The sequence below is a fragment of the Scyliorhinus torazame genome, chromosome 7 (assembly GCF_047496885.1).
Source record: "Scyliorhinus torazame isolate Kashiwa2021f chromosome 7, sScyTor2.1, whole genome shotgun sequence".
NCBI classification, from domain to species: Eukaryota; Metazoa; Chordata; class Chondrichthyes; order Carcharhiniformes; family Scyliorhinidae; genus Scyliorhinus; species Scyliorhinus torazame.
Window position 1 is genome coordinate 87,065,677 of NC_092713.1, and position 18,080 is coordinate 87,083,756.

The window sequence follows — 18,080 nt, forward strand, 5'->3', positions numbered from 1 at the left end:
ATGATTGGTAGGAAGATTAGGGGGGACATGAGGAAAAGCTTTCTCACACAGAAAATTCCAAATTCTCACCACCCTTGAAGTTGGTGGTTGAGGCTGAAACACTGAACTCATTGAAAAGATACCTAAATCTGCACCTGAAGCACTTTAACCTACAAGGCTATGGCCCAGGTACTGAAAAGTGGGATTAAAATGAGTGGCTAGTTTATTCTTTTCTCTCTTTTGGCCGGCACTAACATGATAGGCTGAGTGGCTTCTGCACTGTAGCTCTTATATGGTTCTTTGAAGATTACAAACAGGTTTTTTTTTTCAGAAAAAAAATTCAAAGCTTGGCACTGAGTTTAACAGGTTTCTCTTTATACATGCAAATAGTGGAATAAAGCAAACTGTACCACATATTGAAATTATACAGACACATATCATGCCTCATCACTTCTGTAGGAAAAATTTCAAACATTAAAACTTTTCAGTTATTTGATTCTTGCAAATAAGAAAAAGTACATTCTTTATATAAATACATTAAAGCAAGACGAAAAGGATAAAGCTATCAGGATGATGTTCAAAGTTTAAGGCAACCATAGCAGGCACACAGCAACAAGGACCAAAGTCAGTCCATGGTTTTACTATGTGCAATAGCTTCAATCTGCCACCGGGTGGCAAAATGCATTTTAATACTCAACTTCACAGCTCAGGTAAAGTAAATGCACCTAAAACTGATTTGTCATGTCGAGTCCTTTTATGTTCGGTGACAACCCTTTTTTGGCAAAACTAAATGTACACATTTCACTCACAAATACAATATTGTTTGACTTCACTAAAATAAAACTGATCAGTGCCAAAGAGGAATAGCTGGCATCGCTAAGTCAGGTACCTCTTTGACAAAACAATTCAATTTGCTCACAAAATGAAGCTTGGTTGAACCTCAGTTTTTTAAAAAAAAAGTGAATTACTAACCACTCAGTAGGGCAGTACATGCTTTATCCAGTACTATCTGGTGAAAAATTCTGCTCCAGTACAGCACACACTGTTTGCTGCCAGCCAAACTTTAACGGAGTACTAAATAAGGGGCAACTGAAACATCCCGGTAAATAGATCATTTTAAAGTGAACTGAATCAATTCTAAACCCGTTCAGAAATTTAGGTTACCGGTATGTTCAAATTTGAATGCTGTAGACCTTCTCATTTCAGTAATTCTGTAGTGTATTCTAAAACCGTGGAATATGCTGAAGCGTGGTGTTTTGTTAATTAATGTTACTTTGAAGTACAAAGTAAAAATTACCTAATTTCACAAAATTGCATTTCAAATGTGCACTCCAAAATGATTAAAAATTGAGTTATATAGATTTTTTAAAAACAATGAGAAGAATTTCACATAAGAGACTTTCAAATATTCTAGGTTGTTTTGCATAATTTCATGGATACATAGTGTATGCAGCTAGGATACATATTGGGCATGAGGTGACATCTGAAATTATACTAATCTATTGTAAGGAAAATTCCAAGCAGTTACCAAGTTTTTATGTTCTCCTACTTCGAACTGAAACCTATCCATCCACTTGTTTATTGGTCTATCTACGTCATAAGTTTAATTTACTACAGGAAGATACAAAGAAACACGTACTCACAAATCTACTTCTTCCAAGTAAAATGAATGGTACAAGCTTATAAATGTCTTTTACATGCATTTGATACTGTACTGTACTAACAATATATTTTCTATCATACCACAAAGTCCCTATTCATTTATAGACCAGGAGCTTATCTAACTAGTCCATCCAGTATCATTTATTGCTACAAGGACTGGGACATTCTGAAATGATCAACTGGATATAAATGTATTACTTCAGATATACAGCCTACATCGTATGGCAAAGTCTGCTCATTATAATACTTTTCAAGTCATGAATAATGAATAATTTCTTTTAAATACGGAGAACAAAGTCATTTTTTGACCCACAAAGATGAGTTCATTTCAATATTTTAAATATTGTAACGTGCTGCATATTTTTGGGCATCCATGCCATATCATCACTACTAATGGAGTTGTGCCCCCAGGTGATGCAATCCCATTAGGAGAAATTAAAACTGATAGGTTCTGAGATTCTGTCTTTTATCTAAATATGTTCACCGTTTCAGAACCACCATTTCTTCCTTGGACATGGTAATGCGCATTTTGAAAGGGGGAAATTAAAAGAAGAAAAAGGATTTGCATTTATTTAGTCTAATTTACACTTCTAGATAGTTCAATTGCTCTTACATTGATTGTAGCACCTTTAATGTAATAAAACGCCACAAGGCACTTCACAGGAGAGTTATCAAACAAAACTTGACATGGAGCAGCAAAGTTATATTAGGGTCGATGACCAAAACCTTGGTCAAAAATGTAGGTTTTCAGAAGGAAAGGTATGTTTAGAGAAAGAATTCAAGAATGCAGAACCTTGGCAGATGATGTTGCTGTTGTCAATGGAGTGATTAAAATCAGGGATCTTCCAACAGGCCAGAATTGGAGGAGTGCAGGCATCTTGAATGTGCAGGACTGGATAAAGGGAAGGGGGAAGCCATGGAGCAATTTGAACTGAAGAATGAGAATTTTAAAATAGACCCGTTGCCAGATAAATAGCCTATGTAGGTCAGCAATGGGACCTGATGTGGGTTGGGACAACACAGGTTGAGTTTTAAATGACCTCAAATTTACATTGGTCAGTCTGGTGTGCATGGGAATAATCAAGCCCAGAGGTAACAAAGGCGTGTTTGAGGGATTCAGCAACAGAAGAGCCGAGGCAGGGGCATAGTCACTTTTGGAACTGTTGCTTTTTGCATCAAGAATTATGCTTCTTGCATATGTTTATATATTTATTTACATATGGCAGGTAATGCTAATAAAATTAAAGCAAAAGACACAATTTAAAAATAATCCTAGTCTAGGCTGTGATAATCAATGGTAGCAGCGGAGGACTATGATCAGTCTAGAGGGTGGTAAAAGAAGCGGCAAAAAAAAAAAACACAAATGGATCCTGTTCCTGAGTGTTATTCATGAAGCCCTGTTGAAATGCTTGGCAGAATGATATCTTACGATGGGATTAATCTTGCACAGTGGCTTTATAGAACTGGACTCCAAACCTTCATAAGGAAAGAACGGAGAGGAAAATTAGAGGATGATGGATAAATACTAATCGACAAACCCATTCTAAGTAACATGTTTGCCTTCCATTTCTAGGTCTATCTCCTTTACTTTGCTCACCCATAATGTATGACGTATGAGCAGAGATTAAACAGTTTGGTCTTATACTTGCTGGAGTTTAGGAGGATGAGAGGGGATCTAATCGAGGTGTATAAAATACTAACTGGGTTTGATAAAGTAAACGTAGACCAAATGATCCCCCTTGTGGGGCAATCTAGGACGAGAGGTCACGGATATAGGTTGAGAGGCGGTAGATTTAGAACTGAGCCGAGGAGGAACTACTTTTCGTAGAGGGTGGGGAATTTTTGCAACTCGCTGCCCCATAGTGCGGTGGAATCATTAAATGGTTTCAAGAGATAGATACATTTCTGATATAAAAACGAGTTAAAGGGTTATGGGCAACAGTTGGGGAGGTGGATTTGAGACCAGGTAATGATCAGCCATGATCTGATTGAATGGCGGAGCAGGGTTGAAGGGCTGAATTGCCTATGTCTGCTCCTAATTTTATGTTCCTATAATGGAACTATTTGCATGCAGATGCCTGACATTTTCTCAAATGATTTCATGGTAAGCATTTCTGACTCAAGTTTAGAGTATGAACATTTTCTTGACGCAAAGTTTGAATAATTCACAAATTAGACTTCAGTTTCTACGTCACCTTTTCACTATTGAGAATTTGGAAATGGGAAAATGCATTTGAAAGAAAGTAAAACAATAATTAAGTGAACAAATCCTCAAAAGAGAATAAGAGTGCAAATACTCGGACTTTCGCACTGTAAAGCACCATTTCTGCAAGCCATTGTGCACTTCAAATTCTTAATTAAAATAGTTCATTCAAGCTTCATTGAACATTTTAAAATAATATTAATATGTTACAGATACTTTCATCTCAGAAAGTTGTAATTTTTTTTTAATTTTGAAAGAAAGTAGGTCATTTAAAACCTTGAGAGAATTTATGATTTGCAAATAATTAGCAAGATTGGCAAACCAGTTTCTAGATAAGGACACAGTTCTCATTTTTACATAAGAACAGCTTGGCTCCTCACCACAGTTGGGTGAAGGAAAGTGAGAGGGACAGAGAAAGTTTACAACCGTAACCAGCTAATTTCTAGAAGCGCTCGGGGGAACCTTTTGCTTGAAGCTCATCACATTCCTCAAGCAACCAAAACAGGGACCCCTGATGGGCTCAAGATGCTGATACAACCCAGTCTGGGGTCAAGAAAGCCTTTTGCTCGGGTGTTCATTCATCTGACTGATATGGGAAGCTATTACTGATATTCTAAAGCAGAAGACGATTCCACAACCACGAGTATCCCAACACCCCGCACAGCAAAATAAGTAAAACTAATGTGAATGGGGTATCTCGAGTCCTGCGCTAAGTACAAATTTATGAGGAGCATGCTAGAAAGTGCATGGATTTTTATATTCAAGCATAATATGTGTCTCTTGCATTCACTTGATTAAGAGGTAACCTCACCAGCAGGACTCCTTTTAAAATAGTTGCAGAGAATTACAATCAACATCCTTTTATTTTCAATCAATTGAAATCATGAGCATCGATACTAATTAGCTGGAAATATTAAGCTTCGGCTGAGTAGCAGAAGTGCAATAATGGTCAGGGATACAAAGAAACAGTGAAAGTTGCAATGCTGAAATAAAAACTGAACGCAGCAAGTCAACCACCTGAAAAACGTCAGATGAGAGAAAAGGAAAATTTAGGTGAAGTATTAGTTCAAAGTACTCCCCCATTTTGCAAAATGATCTTAAATTTGCTTGATTTATTTTAAAAATCAAGTTTTGAACTGGCAGACCTTATAAAATATTTGCACATCTGACCGAGATCCACAAATAAATAAAACATTTGTACAAAAGGGCTGGTAACATTAATTACCATTATTATTAAAGGATCCTGATTTGGGGATCTTTGTTAAATGTTATAAACGCCAAATATTTATGTGATAGCATTTAACGTCATCTCTGTTTGTATTAGAAAAGATACAGTAAATACATTTAAATAAAACTCATCATTCAGTCCAAGCTATACCAAATCTAGCTGTACATGCTACTGACTCAAGTAAAAGATATGCTGCAGAGAAATATTCACGTGAGCCAGGATATATTTCTAAAGCAGTGTTAAAAGACCATTCTCTGGGCTAATCTTGTTTGTGCACTGAACCAGAGTTATACTGACAATTCCACACAAGTAAGTAAACTTATATTCCCATGATCAATAAAACAAAACTGCAGTAAAATAAGCCTCAGCAATTGCATAATATGTAATTTGAGGATTTCAAATTAACCATTTCAGTTTAATTTCAATGTAATTTACCACATTTTATTATATACCAGTTTTAATGTTACAGCTACAACTAACCTGAATAGAAACAAGTATCTCAATCGACCCACAATGTGGCTGAAGAATGAACTGCCACACTTGGGCTGGTTTAGCGCAGGGCTAAATCACTGGCTTTTAAAGCAGATCAAGGCAGGCCAGCAGCACGGTTCAATTCCCGTACCATCCTCCCGAACAGGCGCCGGAATGAGGCGACTAGGGGCTTTTCACAGTAACTTCTTTTTGAAGCCTACTTGTGACAACAAGCGATTTTCAGTTTCAGTTATGCACTCCACTAACACATCAAATGAACAATCCTGACCACAAGTCAAGTCTTTTATACGTTTTCCCTGTCCCTTAACATTTCCACTTCTTAATATTTATAATATATCACTGCATTAAAATAAAAATTGTTGCTTTTCTGCACCTTTCCAGTTGTATTTGTAAACCCGTATAATACCATGAATTTGGTTGGCAAAACAGGATGCAATAGTAAAGCTCCACAATAGTACTGCAGAGTTCCTAAACGGCAATGCACAAATGTTACCCTTCAGCCTCCACTGTACCAAAGTAATAAAAGCACCAGGTATGAACCAACATGGTCTATAACCAGTGCTGCAGTACAAGACACACAAAGTGGAAAGTGTATTTTCTTGCAAAATCTTTCTAGATTTAAGAGCTGAAAGCTCGATGATTTAATTGGAGGCACCTATTATTCTGTCAACGAGCCAGTGTAGTAATAAGGCTAGCACACATCTCAAAGAAATCCATCGTGTGGCTCCCGTTTCGTGGGGTCATAGAGCTGAAACATCCAGTCAGAGAGCTGGGGAGTGATCCAACGAGAGTCAAAGGCTGGCTGTCAGTAGCTGTGGCATCGGTACTCAGTCTTGGCCTGTACAACAGAGCTGCTGATCCTGAGCGCTTGGGAGTGGAAGAGCCTGATTTTTGTTCCATAATATCATCTAATCACCAAAGAACAGTAAGAAAGATTAACAGCAAAATACAAACACAAAGAAAAACAAACAGAAAATTAGAAATAAAACCAAATATGCTTGGCATGCACAGACTATACAACATGTAACATAGATATTGGATAATAATGCAAGTGTGAATACAAACAATTCGTTGTTGGGATTGTTTTGTATGTGATGAGTTGAACATTTTTGGAATAAAAATATTTATTTAAAAAAATAATGTAAGCGTGACCAGCCTAACCATGTCGGCTTAGATGAAGAATTCCATTGAATCATTAACCTATTTATTGCACAGGTGTTCACTGACCTGCTGTTTCTTTCCAAAATTTTCTGCACTTATTTCAGAATCAAAGGAAAATATTTTGAATGTGACAACAACTTAAATCTTGGAGGGGGGTCTTGAATTTCCTGAAAACTTGAACCTAAACAACCTATGGCATAATGCCACAAATTCTGATGCAAATAACTTGTTCATTTTTATATTTATGACCAAATTTCCTTGCTTTTTGACTTGCATTCTGCAGAACTCCCATGAACATCTTTTGCCATTCGTGAAACAACGCGTTGTGCCCATCCAAATGTATAGCTCACACAAATGTATTGAATTAATGTCAGTTCTGAACAGGTTATAAATTTACGCCTAAAACGTACAGGCCAAATAAATGTTTCTGGCATTTTATGGTGATTCTTCTTTAAATTTTACTTGCTGGAACTTAAATGTATTTTCTACATTTTTCAATGCATGTTTTTGGCATCAGTAAAATTTGCATTACAATTGTAAGACTTCCACAATTGCATCAACTTAAATATGTACATAGTGGTTAGTACTGCTGCCTCACAGCACCAGAGACCCAGGTTCAATTCCGGCCTCGGGTGACTTTGGAATTAGCACTTACTCCCTATGTCTGTGTGGGTTTCCTCCGGGTGCTCCAGTTTCCTCCCATAGTCCAAAGATGTGCAGGTTAGGTGGATTGGCCATCCTAAATTGCCCGTTAGTGTCCAAAAGGTTAGGTGGGGCTACTGGGTTATGGGGATAGGGTGGGGGCCTGACCGTAGGTCGGGTGCAGATTTGATGAGCTGAATGGCTCCCTTCCGCACTGTGGGGATTCTATGATTCTAAATGATTGGCTGTGGCATCAAACTTTAATCCTCATGCATTAGGATTAAAAAAAGAATATGATGAAGGCTCAGTTCTAACTGTTTATGTCAAATTCTACTTGCTTTATGTTCCACATGCTAATGAAATTCTCTGAGATTTTGAAACAACTCGCCAAGGAAAAAGCTCAAATTCTAATGTATGTGCCAGTTATGCTATTTCAGGAAATTGTGGACCTCAATTCTCACCTGCTAAATCTGCACTGTAACTCTCAACATGCACTTGTACTGATGCATCGACATGTGCTTTTAGTTTTACCTTTTTTTCAAGATTCTCTGCATTTCAATTGCAGTATTTTTCTTTTAGTTTTCTCAATTTATTTTCTGTATGCATGACTCCAATGCTGATTCTTACTTTGCACTTTTAACCTCTTAATGTATTTTTATTGTCTCACAGGTGATTCTTATAACCTATCCTCTAGTCCTCACTAAGAGTCATAGATGTTTACAGCATGACCCTTCGGCCCAGCTTGTCCATGCCGCCCTAGCCTTCCTAAAAGATCTGATTACTATCTACCCAATTCATCCAATCTTATTGGGGGGAGGGGGAGGGGGAGAAGAGGAGAGAGAGAGGGGGTGCAGTCTACTCTCAAATTACTTGTTCACATCTATCTGTTTCTTTCCCTTTGTTTTGCTCATTCATATTTAAGGCTCATCTGTCTTCCAGTTTCTTTCTTGGATGATCGGTTTACATACAAATATTAACCTATCTGAACTCCCAACATATACTGATGGGCCTATGTGCTATGTGTACTTTTGGTATTTTCAGCATATGCACAATTTAATGAAATTACCTTCCCCAATGGTTAAGAGAGTCCACACAGTGGATAGCAAAACCATTTCTCATCAGGAAAGCCTTGCGGAATTATTGAGATGAAAAATATAAGAAGCTGCCTACTGGACAATAGTATAATATTCACCATATTTTAGTTGCTGATAATACACAATGAAACAAACAAAAGGAAGTGTCTCCTTACCATCAATGCTCATGAAATCTAGCAGATAGCTGCGATTGTCAACTTGATACAGCTGTAAACTCATCTTCACATTATTTCCAGTCACTGGATTCTTTCTACGCACACGCAAATGGTAGGGATTCACCACCTTGAAAAAGTAATATATTTCAAATCTACCATATAGTAGGGTTCAGGTCATTAATTCTGATCAAAGTTTATGTTCCAAAACCATTGTCATTCCAACGTCAAGTGATTGGAAGCTCAGGGTCACATTTGCAGACTGAATGGAGCTATTCCGCAAAGCGGTCATCCAACCTGCAATTGGTCTCCCTAACTTGGAGACTACCACAATATGAGCAGTGAATTATATCTGCTCACAATGTGGTCTCCTCTAAATTGGGGAGACCAAATGCACATTGGTGAGAACTTTGTGGAACACCTATATTCAGTCCACAAACATGAGTCTGAGCTTCTGATGGCTTCCCATCTTAATTCTCCAATTTGCTCTCACTCCTTGGTCTGCTGCTGCTCTGTCCAGTGAAGCTTAACATGTGCTTGAGGAACAGCATCTTTCAATTTGACACTTTACAAACTTCAGACCTCAACATTGAGTTCAACAAATTCAGAAAGTAAACTCCATTCCCCCATTTTGTTCCCTTTTCTTAGCATGTTTCTTTTATTTATACTTACAGCTGCATCCTGCTCCAAGCACATCTGATGTTGGTTTCTTTTCTTGCACCATCACCTTTGGCCCTTTAAGACTCACCCTTTTTTTTTTCCATTTGCTCATGGAATGTATGCCAGCATTTATTGGCCATCCCTGACTGCCCTTGAGAAGATGATGGTGTGCCTATTTCTTGAGCTACTGCGGTCCTTATGTTGTAGGTACATCCACAGTGCTGTTAGGGAGGGAGTTCCAGGAGTTTAACCCAACTTTAGTGAAGGAACAATGATATATTTCCAACTCAGGATGCTATGTGACTTGAAGGGAATTTGCAGGTAGTGATGGTGTTCCCATGTATCTGCTGTCCTTGTCCTTCTAGGTGGTAGAAGTGACAAGTTGGAAGGTGCTATTGAAGGAATCTTGGTGAGTTGCTACAGTGCCTCTTACAGGTGGTGCACACTGCTGCCACCGCGCATCTGTGGAGGAGAGTGAATGTTTAAGGTGGTGGGTGGGATGCCTATCAAGTACATTGCTTCGTCCTGGATGTTGTTGAACTTCTAGAGTGTTGTTGGAACTGCACTCATCCAGGCAAGTGGAGAATATTTCATCAGACTCTTGACTTGTGCCTTATAGATAGTGGACAGGAGGTGAGTCACTCGCCGTGGGATTCCTAGCCTCTAACCTGCTCTTGAAGCCACAGTATTTATATGGCTAGTCCAGTTCAGTTTCTAGTCAATGGTAACCCCCAGCATGTTGATAGTGGGAGATTTAGCAATGGTAATGCATCTGAATGTCATAGGGCAATGGCTGGAGTCTCTCTTTATGGAGACGGTCATTGCCTGTCACTTGTGTGGGGCAAATGTTCCTTGCCATTTGTCAGCCCAGGCCTGAATGTAGTCCAGGTCATGCAGGATATAGACATGAACTGCTTCCACGCCACACTACCAGAGGGCTTAGGAGAGGGTGCAGAGGAGGTTTACCAGGATGTTGCCTGGTCTGGAGGGTGTTTGCTATGCGGAGAGGCTGAATAGACTCTGACTGTTTTCACTAGAAGGATGGAGGTTGAGGGGTGACCTTATAGAGGTCTACAAGATGGAGAATGGATGGACAGGCACTCTTTCCCAGGGTGGAGTGATCAGTCACCAGGGAGCATAGATTTAAGGTCCGTGAGGCAAAGTTTAGAGGAGATGTGCGAGGACTTTATAGGGTCGACAGCCTTGGGTATGCCATTGTCATTTCTGATGCCTAGGGCGATGCCAGGTGGTACATCTAGTTTCATTCCTTTTAGACTTTGTAACAGTTTTGACACAACTGAATGGCTTGCTCGGCCATTTCAGAGGGCATTTAAGAGTCAACCATTGCTGCGGACCTGGAGTCACATGGAGGCCAGACCAGGTAAGAACAGCAGATTTCCTTCCATAAGGACATTGGTGAACCAGATGAGTTTTACAACAATCAACAATAGTTTCAATTACTTCATCATTAGACTAGCTTTTAATTGCAGATTTATTAATTTAATTTAAATTCCACCAGCTGCCGTGATGAGATTCAAACTCCTGTTCCCAGTTCATTAGCCTGAGCCTCTGGATCTTTGTTTTATATTCTTTCATGAGGAGACAGTGGTGTAGTGGTAATGTCGCTGGACTAGTAATCCAGAGACCTAGCTAATGCCAACTGTCCTTTAGGGAAGGAAATCTGTTGTCCTTACCTGGTCTGGCCTACATATGATTTCAGATCCACTGAAATGTGGTTGACTCTTATCTGCCCTCTGAAATGGTCTAACAAGCCACCATTCAGTAGAAGGGTAATCAGGGTTGGACAACAAATGCTGGCCTTGCCAGTGCTGTCCACATCCCATGAAAGAATGATTTAACAGTTTAATTCATGGGAGGTGGATGTTGCTAGCATTTACTGTCCATTCCCAATTCCTTCTAGATGGTAGGGATTATGGGATTGGCAGGTGCTGTCTATGGAGCTTTGGTGAGTTCCTGAAGTGCACCTTGTAGATGGAGTACCAGTCTAGTGACATTACCACGACATCACTGCCTCACCCTCTGCTGTCTTTATTTCTGATCTCTGCAAAATCTTGAGCAACCTAAAAAGTACATCATCATAAGATAAAAGTAGGAAAAAAAAGTGAAAGCACGCATCTGTGTGAAAAATGGTCTACCCAAAATCATTTCCGCCTGTGCCACTTGACTTCCTGTTGTCACAGCTTGGTCAAAAAGTTTCCATGATGTCACCTTAAACTACTTTGATCTAAAAGCAGGTGTGTGTGTGTGTGTGGGGGGGGGGGGGGAGGAGTCAACTTAGGCCAATTTAAAAAGAGCAACTTTAACTCACTCCCAGTGAGTTCTCCCAGTGAGCCTGAGAAGACACAGCCAGAGTGAGACAGCAAAGAGTGAGTTTGGGAATTTGAAGCTAGGTGGGAATTCAAAGCTGGGTGGGGAGGAGGTGCTTTTTATCCCTGGTAAGTAGTTTTTATTTTTATTCTATTTTCATTTGTCTATATTTTTTGTTTTTATTCTTTTGTTTTGTTTTTTGGCATTATAGTTGCATAAGTTAACGTTAAGGTTTAAGACTTGGCAAGAGATCCCAGACCCGTGTCATGCTCCTCGTGTGCGATGTGGGAGCTCAGGGACACGTCCACTGTCCCTGGCTCCTTCACGTGCAAGAAGTGTGTCCAGTTGCCGCTCCTGTTAGACCACTTGACGGCTCTGGAGCTGCGGATGGACTCACTTTGGAGCATCCATGACGCTGAGGACGTCGTGGATAGCATATTTAGCGAGTTGGTCACCGCAGATGAAAGTTACTGAGGGAGATAGAAAATGGGTGACCAAAAGACAGAGCAAGAGTAGGAAGGCATTGGAATCAGTTCTGGAGGAGGTGGGACCAGTACAAACCAGACGGTCTGCATCTGGGTAGGTGGCCACTGCTGTCATCTCCCTGCAAAACAGATATACCGCTTTGGATACGGTTATGGGATGGCTCACCAGGGGAAGGCAGCAGCAGCCAGGTTCATGGCACTGTGGCTGGTTCTGCTGCGCAGCAGGGCAGGAAGAAGAATGGCAGGGCTATAGTGATAGGGGACTCAATCGTAAGGGGAATAGAAAGGCGGTTCTGCCGACACAATCGAGACTCCAGGATGGTATGTTGCCTCCCTTGTGCAACGGTCAAGGATGTCTCGGAGCGACTTCAGGATATTCTGGGGGGGGGGGTGAACAGCCGCTGTCGTGGTGCACATAGGCACCAATGAAATGGGTTAAAACCGGAATGAGGTCCTACAAGCTGAATTCAGGGAGTTAGGAGTTAAACTAAAAAGTAGGACCTCAAAGGTAGTAATCTCAGGATTACTACCAGTGCCACAAGCTAATCAGAGTAGGAATGTCAGGATAGATAGGATGAATGCGTGGCTCGAGAGATGGTGCAAGAGGGAGGGATTCAAATTCCTGGGGCATTGAATCAGTTCTGGGGAGGTGGGACCAGTACAAACCAGACAGTCTGCATCTGGGCAGGACTGGAACCAATGTTCTATGGGGGGTGTTTGCTAGAGCTGTTGGGGAGGGTTTAAGTGGCAGGGGGATGGGATCCAATGTAGGAAGTTGGAGGGAGGGCCAGAAACATAAAGCAGTCAGGGGGAAAGTGTAAGGCAGCGCAGCCATAGTCAAAAATCAAAAAGGGCCACAGTACAGGGTACAATGACTGAGGAGGGTGTGAAAAGGGAGGTGGCCAATGCAGGATTGAGGGTGTTGTACCTAAATGCGCACAGCATACGGAACAAGGTAAATGAGCTTGTTGCGCACATTGAAATTGGCCGGTACGATGTTGTGGGCATCACAAGGGGATCAAGGCTGGGATCTAAATATCCAAGGATAAATGACCCATCGAAAGGACAGGCAGATGGGCTAAGGGACGGGATTGCATTGTTAGTCAGGAACGAAGATAAATCGATAGCAAGGAGCGATATAGGATCAGAAGGCATAGAATCTCTGTGGGTAGAGTTGAGGAATCGCAAAGGTAAAAACACCCTGATGGGAGTTATGTACAGGCCCCCTAGGAGTAGTCAGGATGTGGGGCAGAAAATAAATCAGGAGATAGAAAAGGCATGTAGAAAAGGCAATATTACAATAATCATGGGGGACTTCAATATGCAGGTGGACTGGGAAAATCAGGTTGGTAGTGGATCCCAAGAAATGGAATTTGTGGAGTGTCTAAGAGATGTTTTTTTGGAGCAGCTTGTGACAGAGCCTACTAGGGAACAGGCAATTCTGGATTTGGTGATGTGTAATGAGGCAGACTTGATTGGGGAGCAGTGACCACAATATGATAGAATTTACCCTGCAGTTTGAGAAGGAGAAGCTGCAATCAGATGTAACAGTATTACAATTAAATAAGGGCAACTACAAAGACATGAGGGAGGAGCTGACCCACGCAGACACGAGGAGAATGTATAAACTCCACACGGACAGTGACCCAGGGCCGGGATTCGAACCCGGGTCCTCAGCGCCATAGGCAGCAATGCTAACCACTGTGCCACCGTGCTGCCCGAGCGGGTCAGAGTTGATTGGAGAAGGAGCCTAGCAGGGAAGACAGTGGAACTACACTCCCAACAAAGTTATGGCAGGAGAAGTTCTGTAGCAAATCCTGGCCTGTATATGTAAAAATCATTGATAATGAATTCACTTAAAGTTCTTTCGAGATCAATTTATTTTGTTTATTCAAGTTAGATGTAAGCTTTTCTGATAGATGACTTGTTTTACTGATTTAATTTATAAGCGTGTGCTGCTTTTCCACTTGTGAAGATAGAAATGTATTTTTCAATAACTAATTACAATTACCAAAAGGGCTTCCAGTTCATTTACTCAGATGTAACTGTTTACTGGTTATGTTACTGGACAAATAATTTCATAGAATATCATAGAATTTACAGTGCAGAAGGAGGCCATTTGGCCCATCGAGTCTGCACCGGCTCTTGGAAAGAGCACCCTACCCAAGGTCAACACCTCCACCCTATCCCCATAACCCAGCAACCCCACCCAACACCAAGGTCAATTTTGGACACTAAGGGCAATATATCATGGCCAATCCACCTAACCTGCACATCTTTGGACTGTGGGAGGAAACCGGAGCACCCGGAGGAAACCCACGCACACACGGGGAGGATGTGCAGACTCCGCACAGACAGTGACCCAAGCCGGAATCGAACCTGGGACCCTGAGCTGTGAAGCAATTGTGCTATCCACAATGCTACCGTGCTGCCCCTAATTTGAATGAATTGGCAATTTGAGGATTGAAATCAAATAAAAGTGGATATACATCAGTAAAAGTGATCATGAAGTTGTCATATGGTTGCAAAAATTCAACTGTTTCATCACTTTAGGGAAAGAAACTGGTTTCCCTTACTCAGGATCTAGCCGAAGAGACTTCAGACCAGGTTCATTTTAAATGCCCTCTAAAGTGACCTACAAAGCCACTCTGTTGTTTCAACTGTTCAAAAAAAAGGCTCACGGCACATTTACAGGGCAACTAAGGATTGACAATAAATATTATCCCTGCCTGTAATGCATCTCAAGAATTAACTTTTAAGAAGCTGCATTACTAACTGCTTATGAGATCTCAACGCAAGGGTCTCCCACGTGGAGAAGCTTTGGAAAATTGGGTCTTAGCTGTAAAAGTGCCACAATCAGAAGTACAGTGAGAATCCTGTCTAAAATAGGGTTTCCACCATACCTCAGAGCAGGAGCAACTCCACAAAATTTTCAACCACACTATTTCTCACATTTTTCAGCATGCTAAAATTAAGATTAGAAATGACACAAAAATGCAAGAGTCATGTTTTAACATATGTCTCTGTGTTCTAATATAATTGATATTTTGTGAGTGAGTCATGCCCTTCATATTTAAAGCATTGCAAAAAATGTGGGTGAAGCTGAGATAAGGTGGCACATCACATAATAGCCCAAATCACTAAGAGTGTAACAAAGTGTTAGCTTGTGTACCATTAGCCTCAAGTACAAAAGCTCCCAAATTTCATTCAGTCTACTATTAAAATTACAGCACTTATAATGGCCTTCTCTACAATATTGGGGGATTAAAATTAGATAGATGAGTCATCTATGCCAGTCAGGCATTTTCAGACAGCTGGTGTCAAGAGTGGTGTTAGTTGAGGCTTAGAAACAGACAAAATAAATATGGTACAAGGAGATTAGAGGACATGACAAAAATACCCCAAAAAATGGCTTTTACTTTTACAATCGATTCATGTTATTTCTTACCTTCCATTCATAATCCAGCTGTCGCATGGCTCGGTAGACTTCTGCCATAATATCATATGGTTTACTTTGACTGCGAATGCCCAGATGCCATTTTGCTTTTTTCAATGCCATCGGTTTGGGTTTAGTAGTGTTGAGTGCATCAAGTGGACAACGTGACTTTGGGCTGTCTGCCATCAGAGGGTGCATGCGCTCAGGGTGAGCTTTGACACCGGCTGGGATATGTAGCCCATTATCATCCATAAACGAACCTGTTGGGGGGCTGGATGCCAGGTAAAACTCACTAGCTTCATTCATAATTCTCCGATTGTCAATAATGAGGTGGTACGCTACAGCAAGCTGATCCTGTGGATCCCCACTGTATAGGCTGTTCATAACTTCAGATTCAGTAGATTCAAACTTTTCACATACTTCCTTCACCGCATCTTCATCTATGACATTGGAATCATACGCTGGATCCTCTGGGAATAGATAAGTTGGTAAATCCTGTTTAAACCACTCGTGTTCCCTGTTATGAAATGAGAATGCAATTTTAATGTTCACTGTACTAAATTAAAACAGGATCAAAATTCCAGCCCAAAACAATACTGATCGTTCCAAATTTGATGATACCATGTAATTGTTTCTTCTGTAAACCACAACATTCTAATGGGTGATTGTAGGTTGTGTTGATGCACTTTGCTCCAAAGGTAAAATATGTTGAAATGGAATGGTTTCAACTGAATGTAACGAATAATAAGCTTATATGTTGTGCTGACTGAATTCCCCTCCTCTCCTTTCACACCTCCGTTTTCTACCTCTGCACCTTCCTCTCCTTCATTTACATTCCCTCTCCTCTGCATCTCCCCTTTCACCTGCTGCATTGCCCTTTTCCTCTCCCCCTTCCTCTGTTTCTTCCTTCTCCCCCAATCCCACTATCACCCATCCCCGATCTCCAGTCTTCCTCTTCCCCCAACCCAATACTCTTCAGCGGGCTACAGTACTGCACAGGGTTGCCTTCTCCCTCACTACCCCCTCAAATGTTTTTCTGTCATAAATCCCAATGAAAGGTTCATGCTAAAAATGCCATTCATTTATTTATTCTTCTCAATAGGGGCTGGTTTAGCACACTGGGCTAAATCGCTGGCTTTTAAAGCAGACCAAGGCAGGCAAGCAGCACGGTTCGATTCTCGTAACAGCCTCCCCGAATAGGCGCCGGAATGTGACGACTAGGGGCTTTTCACAGTAACTTCATTGAAGCCTACTCGTGACAATAAGCGATTTTCATTTCATTTTCATTTCAAAAGGACCCCATGGTACTTCACTTCCTTTAAAACTGCAAGATAATATTAGATTGGCACATGGGATGGATTTTAAAACAGGTGTGGATTGAGCCTTCAGCAGTGTATCTGTACTAGGCAAAGAGAACTTTAAAAAAATGTTTTAATAGTGCCCCAAAAGTTTCATTGGAGATTAAACTATCATAAGGTTGCCATTATTGCTTGGGTGAAGAGAAACTTTGCTGGAGACATAGGAATGGTTATCCACCCTTTTTGCCCTCGTTGCTGCAAGTGGTGTGATATCTTACAAATAAAAGATTCATACCCTCATAAGGAGGAATGAAAAAATGAGAAGGAATAATGTAAACAAATACATTGTACAGATCATACCTGATGTCTTTAATGGTTGCCCTTTTCAGTGGGTCAACCTGTAGCATGTGCATGAGAAGATTAGCAACTGAGCGGTTCAGATACTCAGGAATATAAAATACACCACCGCGGATCTTTTTGAACAGCGTTGGAACATGCTCATCATCAAAAGGCAGCGTCCCACACAATAAGGCATAAAGAATCACACCACAACTCCAGATGTCTACCTCTGGGCCTGCATACAACCTGATAAACAAATAAAATGTAAATGTGGCATAATTCTATAATATTTTGTGTATAACTACCAAGCTCGTACACTGAAGGGCATGTAAAATAGGAGGCAGTACAAAAACTAGTTTAGTGCTAAAGATGCAGCTTTATATTTTTCCACAAAATTTGATCATTTAGGATTGCTGAGAGAACAAAAGAATGGGAAAAATAACAAAAGAATAGAGAGAAAGTACAATAACCAGTTCGCTCCAGTTGAAGTGTTTACAGTATTGCATTGCATTAGCCAGACTCTGGAAGATGCTGAAAATGAGATGTCAAGCAATTAACAGATTAGCATTTACAAAAAGTGAAAATGGAAGGCATGAACTGCACAACTATATAAATTAATGAAAATTACCTTTATTTTTATACGTAACACAAGAAGATTCCCTAGAAATGAATGGGAGAAAATGTTGGCTGTCAAAAAAAACTATTATTGAAACAAACTGTGTTCCGAGGTGTTGAAGACAATGTTAACAGCTACTCTAGTAAAACTAATCTATTTTGCTTCAGTTACAGGTGCTCTAGTAGTTTATAATCCTGAGTTCTGATAATTTAGACAAAGACTGGTTGACCATAATGCTCAGCATGTCAGTCACATTTCTACATTTAAAAACTGAAAAATCCTGACTTTGAATATATTAAGTCTAC

At 40.4% G+C, this 18,080-nt stretch overlaps 1 protein-coding gene across 1 annotated transcript in view; it reads right to left on the reverse strand.

The window, feature by feature from the left end:
* Positions 1-333: 333 nt before the first annotated feature.
* prkaa2 (protein kinase, AMP-activated, alpha 2 catalytic subunit) overlaps positions 334-18,080 on the reverse strand; it is a 55,450-nt gene continuing 37,703 nt past the window's right edge. Inside the window, exons 6-9 of the mRNA XM_072511015.1 lie at positions 17,181-17,405; positions 15,535-16,039; positions 8,617-8,743; positions 334-6,472 (exon numbers count right to left, since the gene is read on the reverse strand). Coding sequence (XP_072367116.1) covers positions 6,231-6,472; positions 8,617-8,743; positions 15,535-16,039; positions 17,181-17,405 — 1,099 coding nt within the window. The 3' untranslated portion in view covers positions 334-6,230. The remainder of the gene's footprint in view (positions 6,473-8,616; positions 8,744-15,534; positions 16,040-17,180; positions 17,406-18,080) is intronic.